Source organism: Corvus moneduloides, chromosome 1, assembly GCF_009650955.1.
Source record: "Corvus moneduloides isolate bCorMon1 chromosome 1, bCorMon1.pri, whole genome shotgun sequence".
In the NCBI taxonomy this organism is placed as follows: domain Eukaryota; kingdom Metazoa; phylum Chordata; class Aves; order Passeriformes; family Corvidae; genus Corvus; species Corvus moneduloides.
In genome coordinates, this window is record NC_045476.1 from 5,315,235 (window position 1) to 5,331,651 (window position 16,417).

The 16,417-nt window shown below is 41.9% G+C and overlaps 1 protein-coding gene across 8 annotated transcripts in view; it reads left to right on the forward strand.

Annotated features, from left to right (window-relative positions):
• The window catches only part of LOC116439197 (sodium channel protein type 5 subunit alpha-like), a 217,415-nt gene that overhangs the window by 185,782 nt on the left and 15,216 nt on the right, over positions 1 to 16,417 (forward strand). For all 8 annotated transcript variants that reach the window (XM_032098425.1, XM_032098416.1, XM_032098434.1 and 5 more), the window contains 2 exons: positions 8,588 to 8,710; positions 15,030 to 15,311. In XM_032098425.1, the coding sequence (XP_031954316.1) occupies positions 8,588 to 8,710; positions 15,030 to 15,311 (405 nt within the window). The remainder of the gene's footprint in view (positions 1 to 8,587; positions 8,711 to 15,029; positions 15,312 to 16,417) is intronic.

The following is a 16,417-nucleotide window of genomic DNA, read 5'->3' on the forward strand; positions in this document are numbered from 1 at the left end:
AAGCTGTGCCTTGGTGGTGTAGAGGCTTTGTGCAGATCTCCTACTCTGGTACGGCTGGCTTTGGGATGTTTTGTGCTGAGGCAAATGAAGTTTCCTACTTTTGGTATGTACTCCTGCTTATACCATTATCCTTCCTGGCAAAAGTCAGGGATCCCACAATTCTTCAGAGTCCCTCTCCATTCTGGCATATTCAATACAATACCATTCAGGATCAATCAGATTCAAGAACCCAACTAAAGTGAGCTGATTTTCAAGCTAAGACTGCCATGTTTCTCAGAACAATTTGGTATTTTGTCATATTGATTTGGAACATCTGATTAAATAAATGCTTTAGGGAAACAAGCAAATCCAGAACAGCACCTTGAGGAGGCAACACAAACAGATTTTTCTGGTTTGGATTTTTGTTTTCTTACTTTATTGGTTTGGTTCGGTTTGGTTTTTTTGGGGGTTTTGGTTTTCTTTGGGTTTTAGTTTGGTTTGGGGCTTTTGTTTGTTTTTGTTGAGGTTTTTTTGCTTGCTTTTGCTGCTGTTTTCATTATGTCATATCTAAGCGGGGTTGATCCTAATCCTGCCCAAAAAGAAACTTGCCTTTAGCTCAGCACCTCAGCTCCCACCAGCTGGGATGGAAATGCAGCAGAGCTGATGGGGCTGAGCCCCAGGGAAATATTCTGTCAGTAATCATTGTGCACCCCTGGCACAGTAACACTGTCTCCACATAATAAGAAATAATCAAGTCCACTCCTGACTACAGCATTCAGCATCAGGATGGTTCCCTGAGATGAAACGTGAGGTAGCTTTGGAAATCTTTTTAAGGGGACAATGTCTTTCCTCTCCAGCTGCCCTAAATCCAGGCTGTCTCCACACAGCATCTGGATGAGAAGCAGAACGCTGTTGATGATGAAGATGTTATTTTGCTCTAAATCATGACAGAAACACCAGACTTTTCAAGGCATCTGCACCTGCACAGCCACTGTGGAGGGAGCCTTTGGGACTTGGCCAAGCTTTGTCTGATCAAGTTACATCATGTGATCCCCAAAATTCACAGGAATCCCTAGCAGGCTGCCCAGGGAAGTGGTCACAGCATCAAGCCTGACAGAGTTTAAACAATGCTCTCAGGCACAAGGTCTGACTTTTGGGGTGTTCTGTGCAGGGCCAGGAGTTGACTCCACGATCTTTGTGCGTCCATTCCAACCCAGCAGATTCTGTGATTCTGTGACCCCTACCCAGTGCTAATAAACAGGATGTCAAGGTGTGGCAAAGGTGCCTGTTTGCAGTAAAAAGGTGAATTGAGACAAGCTGAAAATCCATTCGTAAATGGTGAGGGGGAGAAAACTGCGGATCAGTAAGTCAGTTTGCTGCCTCTCTGGATGAAAGCTCACAGTTGACTCGCCCTCAGAAATTAGCTGAGGTTTTAATCCTTGATTCTCAGCCATCTGCCCTGGGAATTGACTGGAGCTGTTAGAAAAGCCTGAGCAGGTGTAGAGGAGGTGACAGATTAAGAGAACAGCAAGACGTAAAGAGGTTCTTCTGGAAACTGCCAGGAAGCAATTAGGATGCAGGAATGATTTATTTAAAAGCATTTAACCCAACAAGAGTGACACATGCTGCTTGCAACAAGGCTGCCCCCTGAAAAGCAAGCATTGCCTTGAAAAGCTTGGACATGAGGATCAGGAGACAAGCTGAGAACATGGAATATTAACAGAGTTTTAAAGCCTGAATAGTAGATGGAGAAAAGAAAAATTAAAAAAAAAAAAAGAGGGGGAAAAGTCCTGGAAAAAACAACAGCAAAAAAAGAGTGGATGAAGTAAATGAGTTTTTAAACCTGAGTAATAAGAAGTAGCACGAGGCTTTCCAGGAGATAATTTTTGTTTATAATTAATCTAGGCACTCGTGTAGCCCATCATGTTATAATACATGAGAGCACTCCATGAGCAGCTGCAGTGAGGGAAGCCCTTTGACAGCTCATTTCCAGACATGTTTTCACCTCCAGGCCATGGACCAACCCCAGAGCAGCCTTAAGGAGTTTGTAGTCCTTACCTGAACATGAGGGTTTTGACTCAAGGAAACAGGGAGCAGAGATGGGAATTTAGGTCACCTTAGTGTCTCTCTAGTGTCCTATTTTTAAGACTTTCCTTTAACTTTATGCCTTTCTTTCATAACGTGCAATTTCTGGATTGGCAGGTGCAATCATACAGTTTGGCATCTGTATGGCAGATAATGCAGTGTCAGAATGAAAGGACAAAGGGATATTTTAAAAAAGTGAAATGACAATAAAAGTCTGCTGGGAAAGGGTGGATGCTGAAAGGAATACCAAACTCATTACAAGCTTCCTTTTCCCAGCTATATTTCAGAGTGCCAAAAGAAGTTCCATGTATTTCAATTTATTTGCGAAGTCCCATTTCCCTGTAGGTTTTCCAGCTTGCATTTGGGGTAAAGACTGAATTTTGTTCTTTTTCAAATCAAGGGGAGAAACTTTTATCTTCAGGCCTGGCTCTAAAAGACACTGGACAGTGAAGAGGTCATGGAGTGATCCTATCCTTGGCAGCAAAAACAGGAGAAGGCAGGCTGGATTGAAAAGATGCACCCAAAGCAATCCAAAGGCTCTTTCTCCTATTTTCATTTTTTTTAAAAGGCACAATTAGAGAGGGAGAGACAGGTGTTTCTGGGGCACACAAAAAGCTATTTGAAAGCACCAGGAGCCTGCATTAGCTGGAACTGCTTATTTAAATAAGTGGCCAGAGCTTTCAGCTTGGCTGCTGTGCTTCCATTCAGATGTCTTTTTTTTTTGCCTGCTGTTCCCTCCCCTCTAATTTGAACAAGCAGGTTAATTTGATGAAATCCCTGGCTGCATAAAGCATATGCTGTTGCCCATACCAGGAAGGAGGTCTCCCCTTCTCCCTGGGACAGACACTTGCAGGGCATTGCTCTCAGATGTGTGCTGCAGCAGGCATTTAGTGGAGATTCTGGTTGGGTTTAGGATTTATGTGATTATCCAAGGAGGATTTTTGCTGTTGCTCACGCAGAATTCCTTGTTTTCAGGGCTCTGCTATTAATTCATCTCAGTGGTGGTCAGGGGTTAATTAAAACATGCAGTCTGTGCTGGGTGGTGCCTGCCTCAGAATGGTGCTGCTCAGGTCTGTCTGCTTCCAGCTCAGTCTGGTGGATGCTCCCAGGTTATCTAAAATCATGTCCTTTTAGGCTGGTGGGAAGGAATTAAAAAAAGAGAGGAGCAGCCTTTATTCCAGCTGAAACAGTTTATTCCAGTTTCTCCTTGCTATAGGAATCTCCACCAGCTCTGGGTGAAACACTGCTCCCAAACTCTGTGCCCCTGACTCCTGTAATCCACCCTGGACTGGGAGTCTGTGGGGGCTGCTAATATGGTACTAAAATGTGTTCATGTAGGGAGGAACCCACTGCTGTTCAAAATGCAATCAGTCCTTGGGAAAAAAATGTCTATGATCTTCTGATTAAAGGCCTTTTTCCCCTCTGTGTGCTGCATTATCACATTTCCTACTTAATAATTGTTTTTCTGCTGCCTTAAACTTCTGTTCTGGTAGCTCTACTGGCTTTACATTGGTTTACAACACTGATTGCTTAAGTCACTGTCAGATAATGAAGACACATAAAATTATTGTAGAATTTTATCTCTGTGTGTTCATGGTGAATAATTTAAATAGTCAGACAATGCTGCAAATCTGTAGCTGGTGAATGGCTGTGAGATCAGCGTGAGCACACTGAGAATTTAACACTACTCTGGGTGCCACCTGGACACATACACAAGTCATATTTCTTACTGTAAGAATGACAGAAATTCTGCAAAATAGTTGAAATTATGACAAGAAAGTGGAAATTACTGAAAAAATGTTCTGATTCCTGGACAAGACTTTGAAGTAGATTGTCAAAATTATGAAGGCATTCAGAAATTATTGTCATTAGAGTTATATTACATATGTGTTTATATAATTTATACAGCTATCAGTGAGGCTAACCTTTCATCAGAGATCCTTCCCTGTGTTCTAGCACTCTAAATTCATTGATTCTTCTTGATTTTGCCCTGAATGCCATCCAGACCCAAGCTAGTGCCACCAAGACACACAGATACCAGGAGACTGGCTTTCAAAACACCAGCCACAGATCTGGTAACTCCCATGGCTGGTATTTCTAGTGCCCAGTGCACCAGAATTAAAAGCTCTCATTTTCCCCTTGATCATAAGACTGAAAATGGCAACCATAAAAGCTGTGGGGTTCATTTATCTCTCCCTCCTCCCAGCTCCAGGCGCCTGTCATGCAAATTATTGTAAAATCTGTACAGATAAACTTGTGTGTAGATACATGTGGGAATATAGAAATATGTGGGATTGTAGAAGTATGTGGGAATGTAGAAATACATGGGAATATAAAAATAGAGGTCTATATTTATACACACAATATACTTACAGATACATAGATAAAGCTATCTCTGGGCAAATAAAATGAGGAACAGGGGCAAAAATCTTCTCTAAATGCCGGGATCAGAGAGAGCTCCACACTCCCTGCCTGTCTACAATAGCAAGAAGATGAATTGTTTAGGTAGGATCTACAAGGCTTTGCCAGGGGCCTGAGCTTTGATGGGAAACTCTACTATTGAGCTGGGCAGTAAATGCTGACTCTTTTAGGGTTTCCCCTCTTTTGGGCCAGGATAAACTTTGGTAAGTGTCTGACAGCACTGAGGCTGGAGGTCTTGGCTGTGCTGAGATGATCTGGGGAATGCAAAAGGGAAGAGTTGCCATGTGATTGACATCCTAGTCCATGAGTTTAGTGAGACGTGTCACAGGCTGTGGAGGCAGAATTGCATACACTGATTTATGAGGACCTTTCTCCTCCTTAGGGACCCTCATTGCTGGCCAGGTTGTGCACTGGACTTCAGGTTAGATAGAAAATTCTGGTGACAACGTTGTTCTGAGGACTTCAGGGGCACCAAATGAGCAGCAAGTCAAGGGGACAAGGAACAGTCTAGACCTAACACGGGGAAACTATTCCTTGATTAAGTTAAATGGAAAGCTGTGAAATCTTCTTAGTAAGATCTAGCAAGTTCTGGAAAGACCTTCAAGGGAAATGCTGGAAGCAGAGCAAATGGGAGCTGTGATAAATCTGCTTGGCTCAGAAGAAGTGCACAGGAGGATGAGGAATTCCATACCTTCCCTGTAACCTGCTGTGTAAAAGGTGAAGTTGAGGTGAAAGCTCAAGGTCAACAGCAAATTGGGTGTTTTATGGGAAATGGTTCCAAGCAATAGTGGCTGCTTAGGATTCACTTGCTCTCCACCATGTTACAGTGCTGCCTGAACTTCAGGGGTAAGTTTTCTATGAAAAACCTTCAAAACTATTTGCAAACAGGTACTGAAAACACTAGAACTGTGTGTGTGACTTATTCTGAATCTGGAGGTTACATTGACCCTAGAGGTGTTTTCTGGGTGCCAGCACATTTTTGATTCTGAGCAGAGCATGAAGCAGAACTTTAGAGCAGCTCTGGGCTGCATAGCCTTGCAACAATAAAAAAATAACAGAAATAGCTGACTTCACCTTTTGTTGTGATTATGTGGGGCAGTCAGCACCAATTTTGAAAACTGCTTGATTTTTTTCCTAAAAATAACCTTCCGGGTCACTTTTAATCAAGTCCAAATGGCCAAGTCCCTGTGTTAGTAATTCTCCTATAAATAAAATTTGACAGGGATACCTTCAAAACCAACATCCAAGCATTTAAACAAGTTCTCTCCAACTCTGCTCTGACTCCAGCCTTGTAAATCGTTGCCAAATATCACAGAGCTTCATGACCTAATCCTCTGCAGAGATATCTAATGCTGTGTAAATCTGTGTCAGGAGGACAACACCACCTGTGATGTGTTTCAGGGTGACATTTATGGCACTCAAAAGAAAATGGGAACCCACTCAGATCCAAAATCTGGTCTTGCAGGATTTGAACCAAAAACCTTCTGCCTTGGGAGAAAGGGCAGTTATAGGGCACAAATCCAGGATGAGGGAGGAACCATGCAGATGCACCAACCAAAGCAGTTTGAAGACCTTGATAAGATCTGTCTTTCAGTCATCGTGGGTGAAACCAGCAAAGAAGGGTGTTGGGTACCCTGTATTTGATTAATTTTCATTTAAATATCTACATTCATTTTACGGATCAATGTTACAAGTGAATGATCTTCCCTTGGTATGTGAGTGTGTGGATCTTGGTTTCTATCTCTGAGCATACAATCATTGAGGTGTTTTTCTTACACCTTCAGCCTTTCTGGATAGGAACCTCAGAGGCTTTGTGAGGTTAAGGCTGTTTTCTGCACTAAACTTTCCACCAAAGGCAGAAATATGTGCCACAGTGTTATTTCTATCATGATTTCTCCGTAATGGCAGTTATTTTACACTTTTAAGATGACTTAATTGAATGGCTTTAGTATATAAATACAGTGCACATTTGTTTACTGCTGTTAGACAGATCCTCAGCCCTTTCTCATTATTTAGGCAACATTAAATTAGTGGGTAGAGTGAATAAAAGGGGGAGGATTTGAACTCTATGTTAATGCAACTTCAGAGTACAGGATGTAAACCAGGCTGGTGAGAAACAGGGAAGGCAGAAAATGGGTGCACTGGTGAACTGAAGACGGTTTTTAAGTTAAACCCAGATTTTCATCTTCAACTGTGAGCATTGGGTGTGTAGGCATTTGGGTGAAAGGAGCATGTCAAACCTATGGCATTGCTTACTCAAAAATGATTTAGGCATCATGCTCAGGTCACAGGTTCACATCTGCTTTCCTAGAGATGGAAGCAAAAGCTTTGTGGGTGATTTTTACCTCCCCAGTGTCTACAGGGCCTAAGACACCAGACCTTGAACCCAGTCTGCCTGTCTACTGTGATGTTCTTACAGGGCACTCATCACAAAAAGGCAGAAGTGTTTATTAAGCCCTTCCTTCCTCCCCAGCCGCTGGGTCTGTACACAGGAGGTGAGTCTGTGTCACACCTTGTTAAAGAGTGACATGTTACAGGGTGACAGCCAGCCTCTGTGCCACTTAGTCATCTGCAGAGGTGGGCTGATTTATCCTGGCAGAAACCCCAGCTCAGGCTTGGTTTCCCTGAGACCTCCTGCCCTTAGTCACCCACATGCCATATTAAAGCCATCAGCAGGTAAATAATTTAACAAATTGATCAAGTTTCTACAAAGGTGCTTAGTTGTGCAGACAGCACTGGTATGTAAATGAAAGCATATTCAGGAGAAAGGCTGCTCCATAGGGGACACTGTCTTGGGACTTAGGGGAGGCTGGGCTTACCCTGATTTATCCCAGAGCTCATGGATGATGCTGGGCTGGTCAGCCAGCAGTGGGCTTCAGAGTAAAAATCATCCCATCCCAAAATTAAAAGGAAGGTTTTCCTCCAGATCTGTCAGTGTTCATGGGGGTGCTGGAGTTTCCTTACACTAAGCACCTATTTTTTATAATGTAGAGGAGCCTCTGCTTTTAGGCTTAGCTGCTATCTTGAAAATGGCAACAACACCCACTCCTCGCAGATGAGCTTTGCACAGTCCCGTTGGTGAGAGTGAAATATCCAATACTGTGATGAGTGGGGCTGTGCAAATGGTAAGTAAGAAGAAAACAAATTAAAAAGGAAGAAACTGTGATAAACAATATACACAGGTCTCTCCTTCTAAGAAAATGGTATTTTATAGTATGTGGTGATTAATTCTGGTTGGGTTTTTCTGTTGTTTTGGGGTTTTTTTAATACATGCAAATTGGTGTGATACCTACGGTGTTGGAGAGCTGTTTGTTTTCACTCCTTGCTCAGTAAGATTTCAGGCTATGAACACTGATTGGAGCATGCAAAACCCTACTGCTCCATGTGTTCATAATCTCCACTCCACTCAGTTCATTCAGAATCCAGTCCTGTGCCTGATTCCACCCACATTTCTGACCATCTGGGGCACCAAAAAAAGCCTTGAGAACATGAAGAACATGGGAACCCCTCCATGGTGCTTCCAGATTCAGGAAGTTTATTTCAAAGAAAAACTCTTTGAAAGGTATGAACCTCAACACTGAGCACCTGTCAAATTTCCCTCTCCTTTAGAGACTGTGCAGAAAGCAGAAAAAGTGAATAAGAGCAGAATGGAAGAGCCATGAACATCATTCTTTTGAGGTCTGTGGTATAGTCATGTCTGCCAGCAATGTGGAGGACTTGTTTCTAATCACTCAGTTAAAGACTAGTGATTAAATGTAAACACTAAAATCCTTTATCTCTGCTGGAAAGGGTTAGACGTGCTTTCTTCCAAATAGCTCTAAATTATAACTCATATTTTGGGTACTGGAAGATACACACACCTTGGGGAATGCACAAAAACAGCACAGAGTGGTGGATCTGTAATGGTGATCTCCTTTCTCATCCACTTTGTGAAGGACCATCCTTTCCTCTGTGTGGATCCAATGTGATGGCTCCCGTTTAAGACTTTTTTCCCCACTGTTCCACTAACCAGCTGTTTCTTTCCGGGGAGGAATGTCAGAAGGGAAGGAAAATGGCAGGGCTGTTCTAACAGAGTGAATTTTTGCTTTGTGTCTCCATCCAGGTGTCTTTAATCAGCCTCGTTGCCAACACTCTTGGATACTCCGAGATGGGGCCCATCAAATCCCTGCGGACCCTCCGGGCCCTGCGGCCGCTGAGGGCATTGTCACGGTTTGAAGGGATGAGGGTAAGAGGACACAAAGCATCCACCAAAGCTCAACTGTGTGGATCAATATGTAACAGGGGATTGTTGTACGTGGTTTTGTCAGCCAAAGGAAATGAATGATAGTGCTTTTTATCAAAGCAACAAAGAAATCCCTCCTTGGTCTCGATTGCAGTTGTATCATTCCATCTTTATCCATGGGTGGATTTAATGATAAACTAATCCTGCTGCCGAACTTGTCAAACTACGCCTTAAAAAACAGCTTTTTGGATGAGGATGCATCTGGCTATCAATTACCTCTCAGTTGTAAGGTGTATCAGGGGAACAACCAAGGTAAAGTTTGCTCCCTGTTTTTGACACGCATTAAAATGAGACTGACTAGAAAGTTCTTAAGGATGTTTTCACTAATAATTAAAGCAAAAATTAGAAATGCTAAAGATAGGGAAAGCAAATGAATGAATGATTTTTTTTTTCCTTTGAACAGATTGCAGTTTTAATGAGGAATGTCAGGATTAACATTAAAACCATGTAGCGTGTGCTTGTTGCTCCATCTTGTGCATCCATCTCTTTCTTCTCTGTATTCCTTTGCCACCATGGCTATACTCCCACAGCATACCTGTTTTTTTGTTAAGCCTACCTGCTAACATGAATCAATTATTGTTTAGATGAGCTCTTTATTTAATTCCTCACACCATGCATGACTTGCAGGTGGTGAGAACTGTGTTCTGTATGAGCTGAGGTTACTGCTAACCTTGCAGATTGCATAGCAAAGTAAACCAAATCTGTGACAAAATTCTGTGTCAAATTATACTCATGATCCAAATCTCTCTGCTAGGCGAAGGAAAATGCTACATATTTCACAGTGATGCATTTTCAGGGTAAAGCTTTCCTGTAGACAAAATTTTAGTCCCAAACATCAGTGACTAAATGTGTATTTCATGCACTGAGCTCCCAGCAATGAACTATTCTCATTGCAATGCTCTTACAGCAAGAGACTGAAAGCTGGAGAACTTAACAATTGAGATGAGCCGGGTAATATGGTCATACAGCACCTTAGGAAAACCCCATATCCATTCTTTTCCTCTTCTGTGGATGACCAGATTTGGCAATATAACTCTTTGTTCCAAAGATTTTGTGATGAGCTAAGTCATATTATTTTTGTGGGTAAAGATGAGGCAAGTATTGTTGCAGACCACCCCTGTGTTAGTACTAAGACAAAAAGATTCAAAAGGCTCTGCTCATCCAGGCACCCAAACTTGAATTGTTTTGTTCACCACAATCTTTCCAGCAGTCAGGCAATATTTTAAAGGTAATTGACCAAATAAAAAAAATGCAAAGTGCAAAGACACAAAGTGAGGTTGCGCTACTGACGATAATTAAAGCTCTCACTCCTGTCATCTGATGACCTCACTCCAAGTCTTTATTAAACATTCACAAATGGAGCTATTTCAGCATTTGGTATTAGCAAAAGCAGTAATTTAGCAACCAGAGTGGTTTGTGCACAGATTCTGTCAAATCAGTTTAGATGTGGCTTATGAAGGCTTAGCTTTTACTGGTGGATTTACAAGTCCAAGAAAAATTTAGCATGTTCTGACTAATGATTGTTTACTCATGATTTCACAGCAGTTTAACTGAACTGGATTCAAACCTGAATAGCAGTGGGGAGATGAGCCAAAAATATCAGAAAAGCATTAGTAGAATAGGGAAAAAATAACATTAAAAACTCCTCATTTCTCTCTGGGAATAGCAAGAGGCTGGCTTGGTGAAGATCTTAACATGGATCAGCCCAGCAAATTTCCCCCCAGTATGCTCATTCTTATAGGCCCCCAGTCCCTGAGTCAATATTCCCTTTTCTTTCCTGTACCATTGCTGCAGCTGAAATATATTTAGTCATTCTGAGCTATCAGAGGTGGTGAATTAGCTTGTAAACCATGATAAAGTATAATTGAGAATACGTGCTATTGGAAAAGCAAATCATTTTAGTTTTAGTTTGTCTAACCACACTTAACAAGACTAGGGACAGTTAGACCTTTCATTATTAGGAGTTCATATGCTCCAAAATGCACAGGAAAATTGCCAGCGCATTGATGGATTAAATAATGATAATGTTGAGCAGCAAACACTGACAGCGAGAAAATAATAATAGTTTGCTCTGTTATAATGCCTTTTTCTCAAATATCTGAAACATCTCTGCAGGACTAGAACAGGAGCAAGAAAGTTCTCATTTACTGCAGTAAGAGGCTTATTTAATCGATGTTGTGCCTAAATTTTGGAAGCAATTTTCTCGGAGACAAAGGCACTTGGGTGGCCAAGAGAACCTATTGCCATCAGACCTCAGTTCTTTCCCTATCTTCAAACAGTCTGGGACCTGTGCAAGTTTGGCACAAGTCTCAGCAGCTACTATGACATGAGAGGTCTGCAAAATAAGGATGAACTGGTGCCATCCTTCCCCTCAATCCCCAAAAAAAGACCCAGAAAGACCAGGATCCCACCTGACAGTTACTGTAGACCCAGAGGCTTTCCATGCATGATCCCAGAATAAAGTTACTTAGATCTGCCTGTTCCAAATAATGACATCTCTCATGTCTCCTCATTTGTTGTCCATCAAGGAATTATTTCAGAGGTGGCACTTCCCTGCAAGAGGGGTTATTACAGTATTTTAGAAGGATGAGGGCGATGATGACAGACCATTTAATGTGAAAATGATACTGGGCAAAGTCATGGTGAGACTGCTACAAGATATATGCAGGAAAGGAACAGCATAATTAATGCTTGTTAGCATGATTTCATGGGAATAGTTCTTGTAAAACTGATATGGGTCTTTGATTTGATTACAAATTATGCTGATGACGGTAACTGTGCTGATACAGAATCCTTGGATTTCAGAGAGGAATCTGATACCACAGGACATTGTGTTGAAAGCATGAGCTTTGTACCAAGACAAGTAAACATGTTTTAAAATGGCTGATGGATCTCAAAAAGTAATTGTGAACAGTGACCACACTGTAAATTAGGTGATGAGCGTCTCAGGGTGAGGGATTGTTCAGAATAAGAACTATCTTTAAACCGTACTTTGACAGCATCTGGAAGAACATATAAAATCTTTGCTGACGATACTCAAAATGAGTGTAAGTGAAATCACAGATAATTATGCTGGCTGATCTGGATCACAGTGAAAAATAGATCTGTTGTACAACACACATTTTAATAAAACCACATACATCGGCTACCTCAGGAGGAGGAATGTAGATCACTGTGGGGGATGTTTCTTGGAAAACAGCAGCTGAGAAGGACGTAGGGATCAGGATGACTGTTCAACAGGACACAAGCTTTTGGGCAGGTCTGACAAATGAGATGACTGTTAGAATCCCTGAATATGCAGGGAAATAACCCAGCAAGCAGAGGGAGAGTGCAGTGCTTCAACACTGGAATTCCATGAAAGTGCTGGAAAGGGGGTTTTAAAAATGGGGAAGTTTCTGCAGGGAACTATGAGTGTGATTAGAAATCTGAAAGAACCATGATAACTACAAGGAAGCTCTGATTTTTTAATTACCTGGAGCAATGTGCAGTGGTAACTCACCCCCAGTGAGGATGGGAATGATAGGAGAATCTAACATCAGAGGCCTCAAGTTCAACAAATTCCACCTAAAAATGCAGCATCTGTTTCTAACACTGAGGACAAAGGGCACCAGGAACAGATTATCTAATAATACATTTTTTCCTCTGTTATTTGACATCATGACACTGTAAATTATATGTCTTTGCAAAAGCTGTGCCTGAGCTTCACTGGGAGTTATAGTCTGGGCCTGAAATCACTGCGAGGAGGCTGATGGGCTCGCTCAGGCAAAGGGAGGATTAACTCATCATGGAAGTCTATTTCTGGATTAAAAATCTGAATCAGCTTTGACTGAGGAGGTTGTGAGATCAGAAGAGCTGAGGAGCAAACACAGCTTGCAGGTTGCACCACTCTGGGTTAAAGCAGAGGATGGCTCAGTTTCTAGACTGTCCCTAAAGAAGTCACCTGGAAGGTGGTTTCACCTGTAAAGGTATTGATGGAAACCAACAGATATGAAACCTTTCTCATACATGGGTTTATATGTTGCTATTCCTAAGTGCAGCAGAAATTCATCCCTTTCCATGGGAAGGTTGGCTGCTGAACTTTTAACACGAATTTATGATAATAACCTGCCTTTATGTATCCAGGTCTTCCTCTTACTTGCCTCAGTGCAAAACAAGAATGCTTCCACCAGAAAAAATGGCATCACACTGGTGTAAGAGCAGAAGCAGCAAGGAAAGAATGAACCTCCTGTTAATAATTCATTCAGAGAGGTGTTCCAGGATTTGCTCCAGCCTCATGTCGTGTTCTGTTATCTACAGGCCATTGAACATAAGTCAGCAGAAGGAAAAAAGCAGGATGTGGGCATGGCCATCAGTTAGACTGCTGAAACCTGGATGTCTGTGTCCTGTCACTGGGAGCTGGGTTCAGCAGCACGTGTAACACAAGTGCAGTGATTTTGTGCTGGCATGGGTTAAAACTGAACAAAAATACTGTTGTGAAGAGAAGCAAATGAAAACTGCTTTGACAAGAGCCAAGGCTATATCCAAACAAGCCCTTGATTTGGAAATTATTTGGCATTTTGGTTAACACGGTGAATTTGGTCTAAAAATGATGAGGTTAGAAATTGATTGACATCCAAAACTGAAAGATAAAATTAGCAAACAAAAAAAAACCCCAAGAAAAGTCATCAGGAATGGGCCTATACAGAAAAACAAAACAAAACGATTGGTCAAACAGCTTTTCCTGTGTGAAAATCAGCTTCATTCATAAATGCACAAAATATAAATCTGAGTTTTGGAAGATCTACATAATTTTGTATTGTGTACTGTAGAGGAAGCTGCTGCTATACATGCATGAAAACCATTTCACTCCTCCGGGTATTTTTCTTCTGCAGCAATGCAAAAATGATGGAGAAGTGAATGTTACATTATTAGCTTGTCAGAAAATTGGACACTAACACAAGAGAAAAGAAGAGCTGACATTTTCCATAATCACATTCAACAATTGAATAAAGTTTAATTTTTATGGATCAATATCACCTTGTCTCAGTTTCAGAAATGTAGATGGAGAAGAAGAAGAGCTGAGTGGCCACCTATCAGATTTTAATCTCCAAAGCATGAGACAGGGATGGAGACAAATTCATGTTGTGGGGCTGGTGTCTGCAGCTATCTGGGAAGCAGCATTGCCTGGACCATTCAAAGGCAGCGTCTCCAAAGGCTGTGAAGATGGAGAAACCTGGTGGCACAGGAAGGGGGAAACTACATTTTGTCATAGAGTTCTTCCCTCAGAAAATGTCTTGCATGGTGTGACTCTTGGGGCGCCCTGTGCAGGACTGGGAGTTGGACTCTTGTGGGACCCTTCCAGCTCAGGATATTCTGTGATTCTCTGTTTCTTTAGTGTAAGATTTGACATGCAGAGATGCCTTAACCACGTTAAACCACAACAGTGCTCAAAATAGTAAACAATGTGTACCTTGCCTGGTTGATGTAGTGGTATTACAGTGCTGCATTCAAACCTGGCAGCTGTAGAGGGTCTGTGGATGGTCTGACCTTTGTGTTTGTGTTTGGGTTCAGAATGGAGTCCATTTCCAGTACCATCGTTCACACACCTTAAAAGCTCCTTCTGCTTTTCATTTTAATGTATGATTTTGTGCAGGGGTTTACAGCCCTGCCTGGGTTAATGTGTAGGAATTTTACAGCATGGCAGAGGAAAGAAAATAATGACTTTTTTTGTTAAATTATAATGATTTCACTGTTTTAATCATGCATACTGATCAGATGGGGGAAGCTGGCTCAGTACAGTATGTCTCAATCTGTTATTATTTAATTAAGCAAAATTTATCACAGCTATAGTTCACAACCCACTGGCTACAGAGGCCTGAGTGGAGTCAAAGATTTCAGAAATCTTTTTTCTCTATTTTGAGTCACTGTAGTGCACCTCAGCCATTTCCAATTAATCACATTATTATGATAGTTTGACTGAAGTGTCCTATCCAGAAAGATTTGAGTGGTCAAGATGATTCCTGACTTCAGAGATTCCTTTTGGAAAAAATTCATCCTTTGCATGGGATGCCCACAGGTTCGTTCTTTGATTACCAAAGGGAAAAAACAGTCATGTGTGAAGCCTCTGGAGGTGGTCTGGCTCCTGAGGTAATGTCAGTGCTTATCCACCTGTCACCACGTGAGGGTTCAGACTCATTAATCAAGGGCGCACACCAGCTTGTTAACGAAGTGTCCGTACAAGTGCTGACATTAATTCTGTTTTTCCTTTCCTGTTTCCTCCAAGGTTGTGGTCAATGCCCTTGTGGGAGCCATCCCTTCCATCATGAATGTTCTGCTCGTCTGCCTCATCTTCTGGCTCATCTTTAGCATCATGGGAGTGAACCTCTTTGCTGGGAAGTTTGGGAAGTGCATCAATAAGACAGAAGGAGATATGCCTTTGGACTCTAAAATTATTAACAACATGAGTGACTGTATACTTTACAATGTGTCGGGCACATTTTACTGGACAAAAGTTAAAGTTAACTTCGATAATGTTGGTGCTGGGTACCTGGCTCTGCTACAAGTGGTAAGTGTGGCCACCAGAAACCAATGAGCAAATGTTGCTTGTTCTCACTGAAACGATCAGTTTAAAAGCTCAGGTTAACCTCTGGGCTTTTCTGGGTTTTTCAGCCTTACCCATCAGGGCAATTCCTTTCCTCAAGCGTAAATAAATCGTATTTTGCATATTAACTTGGCCTAGAGATGTTATGGCAGTTTATGGTTTTAATTTGAGTTTCTGCTGCATTGCTAATACAGTTCTCTTGGAGGTGATTGGACTATTGAGGTGAATTAAAGATTATTTTGTCAGTATTGTAATCCAGAGCAAAGTTCAGTTGCAGAAAAGGAAGCCATGGTCCAGGAAGGACTGTTCATGCAGACAAGAATGCACTGGCCTTCCTGAACAGCCTGGGATTTCACTGTATCCTGCTGGGAAAAAAAATGAAGTTGTATTGCCTTCAGTTTCCCAGCAGAAGTTACCGCATAAAGCTGTAAGCCTTAGTTTATGGCCCTCTGCTACTCTCCATTTTTGAGAAGGATACTGGTGCCTCTTATTCTGGTTCCTCACCTTGTGTCTCCCTGCTAAAATCATGAGTCAGATTGAATCTAGCTATGGGTCATGGTGGGGATCAGATTGCTGACAGTGCCCCCAGCCCAGCCTCTCTGGCAAGGTAGCAAGAGCATAGCAGACAAAAGACAGTTGCATTTCAAAGATGATGGCAGTATTTGAGCTATAAAGGCAGAAGGAAGCCACTTCTACAACCTTTTTCACCATCAATTTTAAGATACGGATAAATGGGTTGTATGCACTGAGATTCACTGTGTTTTGACACAGGACAACCTAATGGATAGAGCCACAGGAGACTCCATCTTTTCCAGGCTCTGCTGCTGGACTGTTGGGTGATTTCAGACAAATTGCTTTGTGTTGCAATTCCAAAGGGCCCCCATGTAAAGCAGTGGTTAGGATGCTTATTTCCATTGTTCCTAATTTGCTCTGGAGCCAAAGGATGACAGGGGCTGGATGTTCACTTGGAGGTGTGTGTTGCGTTTTTTGCATGCAGAGTTAAATAAGATCCTTGCTGCGTCTTTGGACAGGGAGGTTTCTTTCTTGAAATGCCTGTGATGGCATTCCTC